This window comes from Bison bison, unplaced genomic scaffold, assembly GCF_000754665.1.
Source record: "Bison bison bison isolate TAMUID 2011002044 unplaced genomic scaffold, Bison_UMD1.0 scf7180017864034, whole genome shotgun sequence".
NCBI classification, from domain to species: domain Eukaryota; kingdom Metazoa; phylum Chordata; class Mammalia; order Artiodactyla; family Bovidae; genus Bison; species Bison bison.
Window position 1 is genome coordinate 6,203,202 of NW_011494606.1, and position 13,871 is coordinate 6,217,072.

At 44.0% G+C, this 13,871-nt stretch overlaps 1 protein-coding gene across 1 annotated transcript in view; it reads left to right on the plus strand.

Moving 5' to 3' along the window:
• The window catches only part of MEGF11 (multiple EGF-like-domains 11), a 259,471-nt gene extending 249,113 nt beyond the window's left edge, over positions 1-10,358 (plus strand). The window contains exons 20-22 of the mRNA XM_010834543.1: positions 1,465-1,521; positions 9,000-9,206; positions 9,873-10,358. Coding sequence (XP_010832845.1) covers positions 1,465-1,521; positions 9,000-9,206; positions 9,873-10,033 — 425 coding nt within the window. The 3' untranslated portion in view covers positions 10,034-10,358. The remainder of the gene's footprint in view (positions 1-1,464; positions 1,522-8,999; positions 9,207-9,872) is intronic.
• Positions 10,359-13,871: the final 3,513 nt, after the last annotated feature.

Here is a 13,871-nt window from a genome sequence, read left to right on the forward strand (position 1 = left end):
GCCCGGCCCAGCTCTCTCTCTCAATCACTACAGCCAAAGCCACCACACGTCATTTTCTGGCTTACACTCAGGTAGGCTGGTAAACAATGGGAGGGTGTACTTCAGGACATCTGGGTTCTACGTGGAGCTCAACTTCTCACTTGGTGTGGTCTCAGCCAAGTCACTGCCTTTCTTTGAGTCTGTATTCTGTTCTATAAAAAGGGGGTTAACTTTTTAATAGCCTAGCCTCCATCCCTCAGGGAGGGCAAAGGAAGCCCTGGTCCCAAGATAAAAATGCCAGGGGTTCAGATTGTCGCAGTCCTATTTCTGAAGGGCACAGGTACCTATAGGTCCTTTAGAAGAATAGCGAACTTGAGAAAACTTGGACCTGGCTCTGCTCTCAGTACCGTGTGGAAGGCAGGGAGATAGGAGTAGGCTTCTGCAAATTCCACCAGGGAACTCTATATGGAGGCGGCATGAGGAGGTATCGGAATAGCCATGTGTTGGTCTTCGGTGTCAGACACTGGGGAGAGTTGAGTGGAGTCTAACTGTATTTTAGTAAGCACTTGCTCCCTTGTCTAATACTGCAGCCTCAGTTAAAAGCTGGGGGGGGGAAATGGCTTTGACTGTGAGCTCAAGTCATTACTGTCCAAATTCAAAGTATCATATAGTTTCTTTTCTGGGATCATCAGCAGCGAAGAACCTGAGCTTGGTCCCTGAAGTTTCACGTCCTTCCTACCTCTGGCTGGTGCTGAGGACCATGCATTGTGGGAGCCTAGGATAAACTGTAGTAGCCAAAAGGGAAAAAAGAAATGCTTGGGATTGAAAAACACTGGAAATGTTGTTCAAAGACAACTCTCAATTATGTGCAAATAGTCCACCCAAAAAAGTGGGGACAGGCGACTAAAAGAGCTGACTGGCTGGGAGTGACTGTATAACCTGTAGAGAGGACTAACCAACCTCAGCTGCCTGTCCACCTCCCTCTGGCTCCCCTCAATCGAGCATCAGACCCACAAGGGGAGCGACAGGCAAGACTAGAGCTATGAGGTGAGAAAGTCTTCACCCTCATTCCAAAATCCAACAGAACTGGGATTTGGAATGTCATACACCCTTCCTCCAAGCTGAGAACTGGTCCTGACTCATTCCCTATCCTACACTCTTGGAACCTGGAACTTCACTTAGTGACTGTAGGTGGCATCAGAACTGCCTGTGATCGCCTCCAGAAGACATTCCCCTCAAAGAGATTACAGAGCAGTAGTGCTAAATATGCCGGGGGTGACAGAGCTCACCACTTACACACAGGAGCTTTTTAAAGAACTCTCATATGGTCAAGATGATTTAGAGGAGATTAAACCCCGAGTAATTTTCTAGCACTAAAGAACTATTTTCTGGGTAGGAGAGAACAGGAAAAAAAAAGAATACATGTAGTCTAAGTAAACCTCATTCACCCCTCCATTTTTCTTTCCTTTTTCTATTTTTATGCAGGTGCTTGTGGAATGGACAGACGTCAGAACACATACGTTATGGACAAAGGCTTCAAAGGTAGAGTATCTAATCATGATGTACCATTAGGAAGGCTAAGAAAGATAAAGAATGCAAATCTGAAATTGCCAGGGTTTCTACCAGAGACAAAACTATGCATTTCTTCCCCCCATTCCCCCAAAAAAGTTAAAGACCACAAACCTGGGACGGCTGGGTAGCTCTGCCCAGGAGGAGCAATCATAATAATAATGATTTCATCTTTTGATTTCAGTTGAACCTGCTTAGGAAATGCTTGTGGGATTTTTTATAGATGCCAACTAAATGTCTTCGGAAATGCAGAACGTCATTATCCTACCAATTAGTATGAGTTCAATTGATTATGAAATCTGAAATAAAGTCTACTTGCCCCAGAGGCCTCCTGTCATTGTGCTGGCGAGGAATGCCACCCTGCACCTGCTGGCTTTCTGGGGTGCAAGGAATGAAAACGACACCTAGTGTTACTATTGTACCATGCCCCACCTTTACAAGGTCTCTGTCCCATAGAGCAGGGAAGCTAGGACTAATCCCCAGCATGCGAGAACTGAAGTCAGATCATCCCTCTAGGAAGTATATAGGTGAAGCCACAGATGAAAGGTCAGGTCCCTTCCCAGGCTTGGGGCCTAGGTTTAAAATGAAAGAATGTATGAAATAGGTGGCTTTGAAATTATGTCACTTACTAACTATGACAAACCTCTCCAAGGCCCAGTTTCCTCAATTACAACGTTGAGATAAGTATGCTTGTCCTACGGTCTAACAAGGTTACCCTGAGTACGCAATAAAAATCACAAATTGGAAGAGTTTTTGCATATTGTATAGGATTATACTGATGTAACAGAGTTGTCCCTTTGTCTCTGAAATCTATTCAAGAATCTCAGCCAGGGACTTCTCTGGTGATCCAGTGCCTAAGACTATGCTCCCAATGCAGGGGGCCTGGGTTCTATCCCTGGTAGGGGAAGCAGACCCCACTTGCCACAACTAAGACCTTGCATAGCCAAATTGAATTTAAAAAAAAGCAACTCAGCCAAACTGAAGGAGATAAGACTTACAGCAACGATCCCAGTGGATATCCTAAATCTACCTGTGTACCAGAATCACCTGGAAAGCTTGTTAAAAATACAGATGCCCACACCCTGCGTCCCCAAGATTCTGATGCAATAGATCAAGAGTGCTGAGTGCCTCAGGGTATCCTTACGTAGCAGATCACCGAACACTTAGAAACCACTGGTCTAGACTGACTCAGATTTCTCATCAGATTTAGCCTAAGATATACCTGAGACACAACTATTTCCTAACCAAGGAGAGCTGGTCATATACAGCCCTTTGTGGGGTGGTTACTAGAAGTAGGGTGTGCTAGGGGCGGGTGGCGGTGAGCACTGTGTTCTGAACAACAGAGCAGGAAGAACAAGTCTCCACCAGCACATGTATGTGCTCTGCCCAAGAGAACTATCTGAGGACAGGAGGCCACCCATAGGCTCCTTGTCAGCCAAAGAACCCTACACCCTTGGGAGCATCATTCTGGAATTTTTTTTTTTTTTGACTTAAATCACCCGAATGAAAGCGAGCACCATCACAGTAGATGAAGCTAAACAAAAGAAAAGACAACTATACTGTTTCATCACCGTGATCTTGGACCTCAGTTTCTTCAAGAGGCATGGTGACTGAACAAACCTCTCTACGGGCCCTTGACAGCTCTGAGAATACCCATGACTCAAGCCTGAACGAACGCAGACAGGCCCAGACAGCGCAGCACATGAGCACACACTTCCCAATGCACTGTGTGTCCTGCACACTGTGGTAAGGGCTGTCCCTCGCAGCCACGAACGCGAAATGCAGTTAAGGACAGCAGTGTCCCAGCCTCGGCGCCATGCACTCCTGTTTTGTGGGATCATCCGAGTCTGAGTGCAGGGGAGGCCGAGCAGGCTAGCGGCCAGGTTTTGTTTCACCACCCTATAAATCTGATCCTCTAAACTGGAGAGAAAAGAGGACTATATAGGCAAATGTACCAACAGGTATTAGGGATCCACACACCAGAAACCACAAGAAAACAATATCACAGGTCAGAGCTTTACACGTATCAGGGACATGGAATAAACCCCACCAACTGGATGTCCCCCAAAAAACATTCAATAAACAAGTTATGTACCAGGAGTGCAATTGTTACCTAAAACTACTGGGCCAGACCAAATCAGTGGTTATCGGGGTTAAGAGTCTTAGTGTTCTCTGAACTCAGTGGGAAAGAGACCTGATCTGGGAGTTAAAAGATTTGGGTTCTATGGGGGAATTCCCTGACAGTCCAGTGGTTAGGACTTGGCGCTTTCACTGCCAGAGGCCACGCTCAATCCCTAGTTGAGGAATGAAGATTCTGCAAGCCCCAGAACTCAGACAAAAAATTAAAAGAAAAAGAAAAGAAAGAATTCTACTCTTGGTTCTTGCTGTGTAGCACCGATTAGATCACGGTGCTGTTTTCTGGGTCTTGGTTTCTTCCTCTATTAGGACAGGGTCTTTAAAGCCCTTTCCAGCTCTGACATGCTAAATCTTAACGTAATTCAGTCAATGCCCCCTCTCTCCCACTACTTCCTGAAGACCTCCCCTCACTGTCACCCAGGAGGTTGCATGAGACCACTCATACTGCTAACCCCATTTTCTCTCTAAACACCTTTCCATCCCTCCTTCCTCTTCCTGACCCTCAGCACAATTATTCCCCAACAAACTGCTTCATGACAACACTTTTCTGTCATGCATTTCAAAGTGCTACAGAAGAAATCCTCCCCACCAGTCTCCATCACCCTTCTCCTGAAATCCTGGGTCCTGCTGCTGCTGCCGCTTTCCCCACCTGTATGCCCTTGCTAATGCAACCTCCAGGTGTCTCCTTGCAGTAACCGTGGCTTCCAAGCTAGTCAGGAGCCCACTGACATCCTGAAAATTGTTTTCAGCCGGTTTTTTCCCCCTCCCTCCAGTTCTCCTTCTGGCCCTGAGATCTCCCCAACTCCTCTCCCGTCCTTCTCTCTCAATCAAGAGAAAGGTGAGAAGTCAGGGCCCAGGAAGAGAAAAGGCAGTGCAGCCTCCTAATATGAGTAGGCTGAGAAGGAGAGAGATGGGTATTTGGTGCCTGGGTTTTCAGCAACAGTGAAATATTGGCCTTAACTAGATGATAATGTGAACCTAAAGGCTGGGGTTGGGTTTCCCTGTTGAATCAATGTTAAAGAATCTGCTCGCCAAACCAGGAGACTCAGGTTGGATCCCTGGATCAGGAATATCCCTGGAGAAGGAAATGGCAACCCACTCCCGTGTTTTTGCCTGGGAAATTCCATGTGGGCTATAGTCCATGGCGTTGCAAAGAGTCGGACACAACTTAGTGACTGAACAACAAAGGCTAGTGTTAAGTTCAAATCCTACTCACAAGGTGGCCTTGGGAAGTCATTTCCCCTCTCTCGATTTGCTGCTTCCATTATAAGATGAAGATGTTTCAACCAGCTCATTTCAGAGACCCCTTCTGCCTCTGATATGTGGCTGTATGTGATTTGGGAGAGGTAGGAACTATGTGAGCAGCAGTGCCAGGGCATTACAGGGCTACATCTGCAGGCTTGATGCTAATTACAGGCCTTGAAAGAGCTTGGGTAGCCTTGCTTGAAGCTTCCCTTTTCTTTGCAACACGCCCAAAGTGCAGACACTGGCACAGAAGTGGGGCTATAAAAAGATGAGGAAGTGTCCTATAGCAGCTGGTTATTCTTCCCCTTGCCCCGCCCTCCCTCAGGGCAGGCAGGTAGATGACTCATCTGGAGAGAGGAAGAGCTTCCTGAAGTACAGTTTTCCAGCTGGCCTTGCCCTTCCCCTCCTTCCAGTCCTCAGAAGTAGAATCCAGATTATTCTATATTTCAACACCCTCCCAACACCACCTCAAAACACACACACGCGTGCGCACACTCTTCTCCATCATTTTGTCTTTACCTCTGGCCCCTTTATGGATGATACAGCTGCTCCCTGAAGCTAGCCCCTATTCCCACAAAACCCAGCTTCTCTTTTATCCAGTTAGGTGCATCCCCTGCTACTGAGCAAACTCTTTATTTCCCCAAACTTGAAAGCAGCCAACTTTTCTAGTGGATACAAGAGAAGCACTACTGGTTGGCTGAATCTCTGTTAGGCAAGGAGCTAGAGTGTCCAGGCTTTCCCAATGCTATAAGAATCGGTCATGGGATGTCCACAAAAAGCCTACAGCTTGGGTTTCTCAGCAGAACTGGGCCCCATAGATAAAACACCTTCCTTGTTGAGGGTGAACTGTATCTTTAGATACAGTTTGCAGTTAGGATATAAGAGAGGAGGTGGTTGTAGCTAAGTCAGGTCCAACTCTTCTGTGACCCCCTGGACTGTAGCCCACCAGGCTCCTCTGTCCTTGGAATTCTCAGAGCAAGAATACTGGAGTGAGCAGGCATTCCCTTCTCCAGGGGATCCTCTTGACCCAGGAAGTGAGCCCCAGTCTCCCAAATTGCAGGAAGATTCTTTACCATCTGAGCCACCAGAGAAGCCCATAGACAGGGTAACAAAATGTGAGGGGAAAACATCTTGATTGGGTATCAGAGAAGGTAGGGGTTGTCCTAACTTACTAACATTAGGCAAACTTTATGAGCTTTAGTTTCCTCATTTCTAAAGTAGTAATACTAGTCCTTACTGCCTGGGCCCCCTGCACAGATGTAACAAGAATCAAATGATCTAACTGGAGTGAGCGGAGCCCAGCAATGTGTGCTATAAAGCGAGCTATCATTAATCATCCAATTTTAGAAAATATGTAACTGAGTCAGGTGCCAATCAAAGCAAAAGGATGTTCCTGCATGGGGAGGAGGGGCGAGATGTAGGACTTTCCACTCAGGTAGCAGCCCTTCTTGAAGCAACACTGGAAGGCCTCAGCTTCCATGTGAGCAGCCGAGTCATAAAGCCTTACTACTTGGCTGGGAACCTCAAGTGGGAACAGCTCGCCAGCTGGGGTTCTTGGACTTAATTAACCCCAATCCACTTATACTAAGGAACAAAGTATTCACTAGAAGCAATTTAATGTGGCTCAGGTAGGTCATGACCAAGGACCCACAGCCACCTTCCCCCCATGAGCACCTCACCAGCAGTTAGGCCAATCCAGGCTCCCTTCAGTCTCTGCTAGGGCTGGCTGGGACTGCTATCTAGCGAGGATGTTTTCTCGGGACTTCCCTAGTGGTCCAGGGGTTAAGAATCAGCCTGCTAATGCAGGGGCATGAATTGGACCCCTGGTCCAGAAAGATCCCACCTGCCAGGAGCAACTAAGCCTGGGTACCACAACTACTGAGTCTTTGCACTAGAGCCCGGGCGTCACAACTTCTGAAGCCAGCTCGCCTAGAGCCCGTGCTCCACAACAAGAAAAGCCACCACAGTGAGCAGCTGGCGCACCACAACCAAGAGTTGCCTCCACTTGCCACACTAGAGAAAAAGCCTGGGGGTAGCAACGAAGACCAAGGGCAGCCAAAAATAACTTTTAAAAAATATTTTCTCGTCTCTAGGGTTCTAGGCTAGAGACGGCACAAGGCTCACATCTCTCTCTCTCTGCTTGTGGGCTAAGTTGTGACACAACGTGCTCCAAGCCTGGTTCTGGAGCTTACTTTAATACCGACGAGCAGTGTGACCCTGGGGAAGTCACTTCCCTATTCAAACCTCAATTTCCTCATAAGCAGTAAAGCGGAAGGGGAAATAATAATTACTGCTGTGCCTACGCTAGAAGGAACTAATAGGTGAATGCAGTTTTGTACAAGATTGAGGAAACGTTAATTGTTAAAACAAACATAAATAACCCTTCACTAACAAAGAAGTGTTAGTCGCATTTGACTCTGTGAACCGATGGACTATAGCCCACCAGGCTCCTCTGTCCATGGGACTCTCCAGGGAAGAATACTGGAGTGGATAGCCATTCTCCTCTCCAGGGGATCTTCCTGACCCAGGGGTCAAACCTAAGTCCCCTGCATTGCAGGCAGATTGTTTACCAGCTAAGCCACCAGGGAATCCCAACAAAAAAAACAAATCCCCTCCAACCAGTTCCCTGTTGTGGGAGCAGACTCCTGCGGCGGCACACATGTCGGCCACTGCAGCCACGTGGAGTGCCCTGCTCTCCCTGGAGGGACCTCCAGTCACCTCCTGAATTACATTACCACTTCCACTTCTTTACATTTTTATTAATTTCACAAGTTGGAGGCAGAAGGCACAGATAAAGAACGGCCCAAAATGTAATCTATGGTGGTTCTAGGGAAAGAGCATCTGAAAATTTTACCATCTGCTACCACTTATAGAAATTTAGAGCTGAGAAAGAGAGAAATTTCACCATCTGCTACCACTTAAAAGAAATTTAGACTTCTAAGATCACTCTTGACTAAAGTCCCTGCAACTCAGTGCTTATTTCTAGAGCCCCCTGGCTGGCAGAGCCTAGAAGGAGGGCCAGAGCTGCCGGATTAGAGTCTTCTGCTTTTTCTGGGCAAATTCTGCCACATTTGAAACAATCAACAGGAGGCAGTAATTTTCCCCCAAAAGGGAAAACAGCAGAGAGACTGAAGGAAGGGTTCCCCTTTCCTTGTGACTCCCAGTGACAAAGAAAACCTTCTTCCTCCAGGGAGCTACAGTTACCTTGCTTCATATTTGGAAATTAGTTTGCAACCTTTCATACCCTAATATACTCGGAAGTCTTAGGGATGACACACCTGAGAGACGCTAGGAGAAGCAACGTGAGTTCTCCCGGGATCAGAAAAAGATTCTGCAAAATTAGACTTCAGTGAGCATTCACAAGAACAGGAGTAAGTGACCCCACAAGATATACTGCAGGCTTGCTAGAAAACAGGAACTTTCCAAAGCCTCGCTTGAAACCAAGGTGCTTTTTAAACCTGTTACACTTCAACCTGCCCTGCCTCTCATCATGAGCTTCGCGAGAGCACGGGTACTACCTGTGGGCTGGCTAAAGGTTGCCAAACTGCTGACACCTGTGCTGAATCACACACCTACTGCCGAACCTAAGCTTGGTCGTCAAAAAGAATTCAGAAAAATGATGTCACAGAAAACACACAAGCCGAGGAGTCCCGAGGCCTGGATTCAAGTACTGGCACTGCCATGCATGTGCCATGTGACCTCAGCCAAGTCACTTCAGCTCCCTGGGCCACTATCCTCTAAAAGGCAAACAGTCAACTATCCTGGCAGGATTTTGTAAAAATTAAACAACAGATGTGAAAGCACATTATGAACATCTTGAATTAATCCCTTTCTGATGCTCTGCCTGACTACTAAAACAAAAAAGTTCTTATCCCCCCAAAAACATGTTTCTTTAAAAAAAAGAACTCTGCTTACCTCAGAAAGCATTTCTCAACGTAGTTAGTAAATGAATCTTAGACTGTCATAGGCATTTACAACTTCACAAGTCTGACAGCACATAAACTGTACTCTGCTTTTGGTATTTAAGCGTATGTCCTTGTTTGTCCTAAGAAATTTCTCTTGCCTTGCAGATTACATGAAAGAATCCGTGTGCAGTTCTAGCACTTGTTCCTTGAATAGCAGTGAAAACCCTTATGCCACAATTAAGGACCCACCCATCCTCACCTGCAAGCTTCCAGAAAGCAGCTATGAAGAAATGAAGTCGCCTGTGCACAGGGGGTCTCCGTACACAGATGTGCCATCCTTGTCGACATCTAATAAAAATATATATGAAGTTGGTAGGTGTCTCAAATAAGTAACTTAGTGACAGCAGGGCACTAGTGCAGCATCCGAAGTAAAATCAGCCCTCTCCAGTCCCCGTTTTGAAAACATCCCCTTTTGTTGTTTTTTTAAGGAATTCAAAGTGAGCTGTCTTTCACAGGACCTCTATCCACTCTCATACAAGAAATCAAATTCTTGTGCCAACTCTGCTTTTTAAAAAACACTAAGTATGAAGCAGAAATACTGACTGGGGGTGGGGAGCTGGAGAGCCGATATACATACATATATACACACACACACACACACACACACACACTCCTCAACTGACTGTTGACACAAATTCCTGTTTAAAACAGAAAACAATCAGAACAGACAGTTTGCAAGTTTTGAAATTATCTTGTTCTACTTTCTCCCAGTTGAACCCATGTCCCTGAGTTCACTGATAAGACTCCTACCGCTAGGATACTCTAAGGTCCCTTGGTTTTGACCAGAGCTTGGGATTCTGACAACACACTCACTTAGATTTTCAATCTCTTTAACAAGCCTCAGTCCTAACCCTCATACACTTATCCTAAGTCCTTGGTTTCTCTCCCCACCAAGTTAAATAGAACTCTTTTCCCCCGCCCAACGAGGCAACTAAAGCTAATCTGTTCTCTGAACTCATTTTTCACTATATTCCTTAGAGCCCACAGTCAGTGTGGTCCAAGAAGGCCGCGGTTGTAACTCCAGCTATATCCAGAATCCATACGACCTACCTAGGAACAGCCATATTCCTGGTCATTATGACCTCCTCCCAGTAAGACAGAGCCCTGCCAGTGGGCCATCCCAGGACAAGCAGTCTTAAGAGGGATAAGCCTCTCTCTTGCAATGTGCTCTGCTGAATATTCTCTGACTCTCTGAAAGAAGACAATCCCTTGACTTGAAATAATGGTACAGACTGACTCCAGCTGCGTATTAGTTATAACACCTGGAACTAAAGAAGAGCTTCCAAGGGACTGGATTAATTGTTCAAAAAGTCTGTTCTCAAAACCAAAATTTCCCACCCACTCACCCCCAACCCCAAATGCTCTGGATGACATGATCTTTTAAAACATTTAAGATACAGCTACTCATCAACATCAGCTAAATATATATATATATATATATTTATCTATCTATCTATATATATATATATAATCTGAAACATGATGCTTAGAAAGCATGTAGAATAGGTTTTACCAACTTTCCTAAGAGGAAAGGGAACTGGGGAGGTGAGGGAATTACTTGGAGGCACCTGAAATGTATATGTATCTTTAGTTCCTGTTACCCTCAATTATCTGCTTTATTGCCGAAGATAATTAATACATAGACACAAACTGTGTTAACATCAATCCTAAAGCACCTGTACATGTATGTCAGGTCAAACAAATTATAACAGCCAAGCTTACAGAGTTTAATATATAGTCTAATGCTGACAACTTCAATTTTTTTTTTAATAAAACTTTAAGAAATACAAATTAACTCTCCCTCTTCTGCCCCTGGTAGGAGTAGAAGAAAAAAGTTTCCAGAGCACAGCAGCCTCTTTCAGTCAAACAATGATTTCTAAGCCAGCTTTACCAAATCTTGCCAATTCAAAGTTCAAGAACATTGCAGGCCGATCCCGGCCTTGTTGTATCTCCTTAGCCATCCAATTCCTGAGTCATTTCATATGAAATAAAACTCTGAGATGATGCCTTTCAGCAAGCAGTCATAGACTGGTAAGAATTAAATATCCCTACAAATGGTTATTTGGCCTCCCGAATTTATTTTGGTTGGCATTCCTTGACTCAGAAATGTACATGCTTTCAAGCATTTCTTCATAAATCTTGAGCTTGATGTAGTATGGAACCTAAAACTGTAGAAGAGATTAGACTCCCACTTTCAGGAAGTAGAAATCCACTTCCTAAAAGTAGATATGGGAAGTTTAAGTTGTTAAAGTGCATTATGCTTTTTGATGGAACTAAATGAAATGATTAAAGAATGGACTGTAACAAATTGCTGTGACATGATGTAAAAACTTAAGTATATGAACTACTTCCACCTTCCAAGCACCATCTACTGAGATGGCCAAAAATGTATTACAAGAGCTTAATGCCCCCGATTCCAGTATTTGGTGTATCTATATGTTCTACTTTAATGAATATAAACTAGAGCTCAGATGGGTCAAAAAGCCACCACTCCCAAACCCTAAGGAGGACCTCCTCACAAGAATTGAACACCCAAAGGGCAAACTGAGAAAACCAACGGACACCCCGATACCACTCCATTCCCTGATTAACAGTCCAGGCCATAAAAAATACTTCCAAACAGGTATATAGAAGAGGAACCAAGTGACTGTAAATGACTGCAAAGCTGGAACAGCTGCTACAGGAAATGTGGGAGTTCTGCAGCCCTTGACACACACTGGAAGTCTGCCATGGAACCCATTAGTTTGGGCAATAACCAGCAAAAGCAAGAAAATAAATGAGTAAATCCTCCCTCCCCCACTTCACTCAAGGCGTAAACAAATTTTACTGTTAGGGGAAATCTAACACTTACATGAATGCTGCATGTGTGCATGGGAGCAAGTGATCAGCAACAGCAGATTTACTTTCCAAAAAGCCTTATTAAAATATAAATACTAGAAAATTACTTTGTAGGCCCAAGGAAATGTTTCTCATACATATGTAGAAATATAGATAAGAGACTTACCTCAGTATTTCAGGGCAACAAGTGCTCAAGTATCTTGTCAAGTAAGGATCTACAAGCATGGTGAAGTCAGATCAACAAGGAGGAACTTGGTCTCAATCCCAGTTTTACCTTCTTCCCTCACCCTGCGTGTACAGTAACTACTGCCTGGCAAACAGCAAACAAGCAGCATCACTCAAGTTTCAAGTTTCACCTCTTTTTTGCTGAGTATCTTCTGGGCAAAATTCAGCAAGAGGTGACATGGTAAATTGCAAAAGCACTGGGTCAAGATTAGTGTAACTTGCCCTCTCTGGGTTCCTTTTTTCCCCATGTAAAAAAAAAAAAAAAAGGGAGAAGCAGAGAAAGGTAAGGGAGCTCTAACAACCCTAGCTCTAGCATTCTATGATTTTCAAAGAAATGTAATACAACTCAAATCAGGCAATACAATGGAGAAGGGAAAGGCAGAGGGTGTGATTAATCTATTGTGACAATAGCAACCTTCACATAACTAAGAGTTACGGATAAAAGACATTTCAATCTGAGAGAGCAACTACTAGGAACTTCTGTCTAGCACTGTCACAAATAGGTTCGTGGTCAACCTAAACACGTGCCCTGTACATTAGATTGGCAACTTGGAAAAATCTGTGCAATTACTTTACAGAAATTAAGTTTTGACTCAGTGATGTGCATATAATTCAAATGAATAAGAACAACACAATTATTGTACAATAGCATAATGCAACTATGAAATGGCAATACTTTTTTAAACAATCCAGATTTGTAATATATTTGTTCACTGTGCAAAGGGATCATACCTTGTACAAAATAAAGTGGATTTCTCAAACTAATTTAACAAGAATGCCTACTGTTGTGCTGCACACTGAAAATGTGTCTATAATCTACACCTTAGGTTTAAAGGTACAACTAACCTACATTTTGTGTGGTCACTCTAGAGAGCCAGAAAAGTGAAAATCATCCTGATAAGGGTTTGAAAATAAAAGTGAAACGGTTCTATCAAAGTTATAAGAAGACAGTCTCTCCCTTTAAAGTAATGAATGGGAACAACACATTCATGCCCCAAAACTGTTGAAGAACTGCACACACATGAGTATACTCAAATAGAGAACTTCTCTGCTTTCACAAATATGTGGACTCAAAGACAAGTATTACAACTTGTGCTCAGCTCCAGAGGCACAAAGGTACTTCTATGGAAAGGAATAAAGGGAAGTGTAACGGCCACCTAATTTGTATAAGTGTAATGAATAGCTGTCTGCCAATAGAAGTTATCACCCACTATAGTACGCTGGGTGCATCTGTTTTAGGATCTTTTAAAACATACGCTTGTGACCTAACTGGTAAAGAAGAAGCAGAATTAATTTTGTAATAAAATACAGATGCTAAAAATAGCTTACTGAATGCATTCAATGGTGTATGTTTAAAATTTCTCCCTTATATTTTCATTTCAAAGTTTTATATGTACTCCTCATACTTAAGTCAAACTAAAGCCTTTCAACTTGTCAGTTCACAAGGCTTAATGTGGTAGTCAAGTCAACTTAATAAAATGCCTATCCAATCCCAAAGAAAGACAATGCCAAAGAATGCTCAAACTACCACACAATTGCACTCATCTCACACGCTAGTAAAGTAATGCTCAAAGTTATCCAAGCCAGGCTTCAGCAATACGTGAACCATGAAGTTCCAGATGTTCAAGCTTTAGAAAAGGCAGAGCAACCAGAGATCAAATTGCCAACATCCGCTGGATCATCAAAAAAGCAAGAGAGTTCCAGAAAAACATCTACTTCTGCTTTATTGACTATGCCAAAGCCTTTGACTGTGTGGATCACAATAAACTGTGGAAAATTCTGAAAGAGATAGGAATACCAGACCACCTGACCTGCCTCTTGAGAAATTTGTATGCAGGTCAGGAAGCAACAGTTAGAACTGGACATGGAACAACAGACTGGTTCCAAACAGGAAAAGGAGTACGTCAAGGCTGT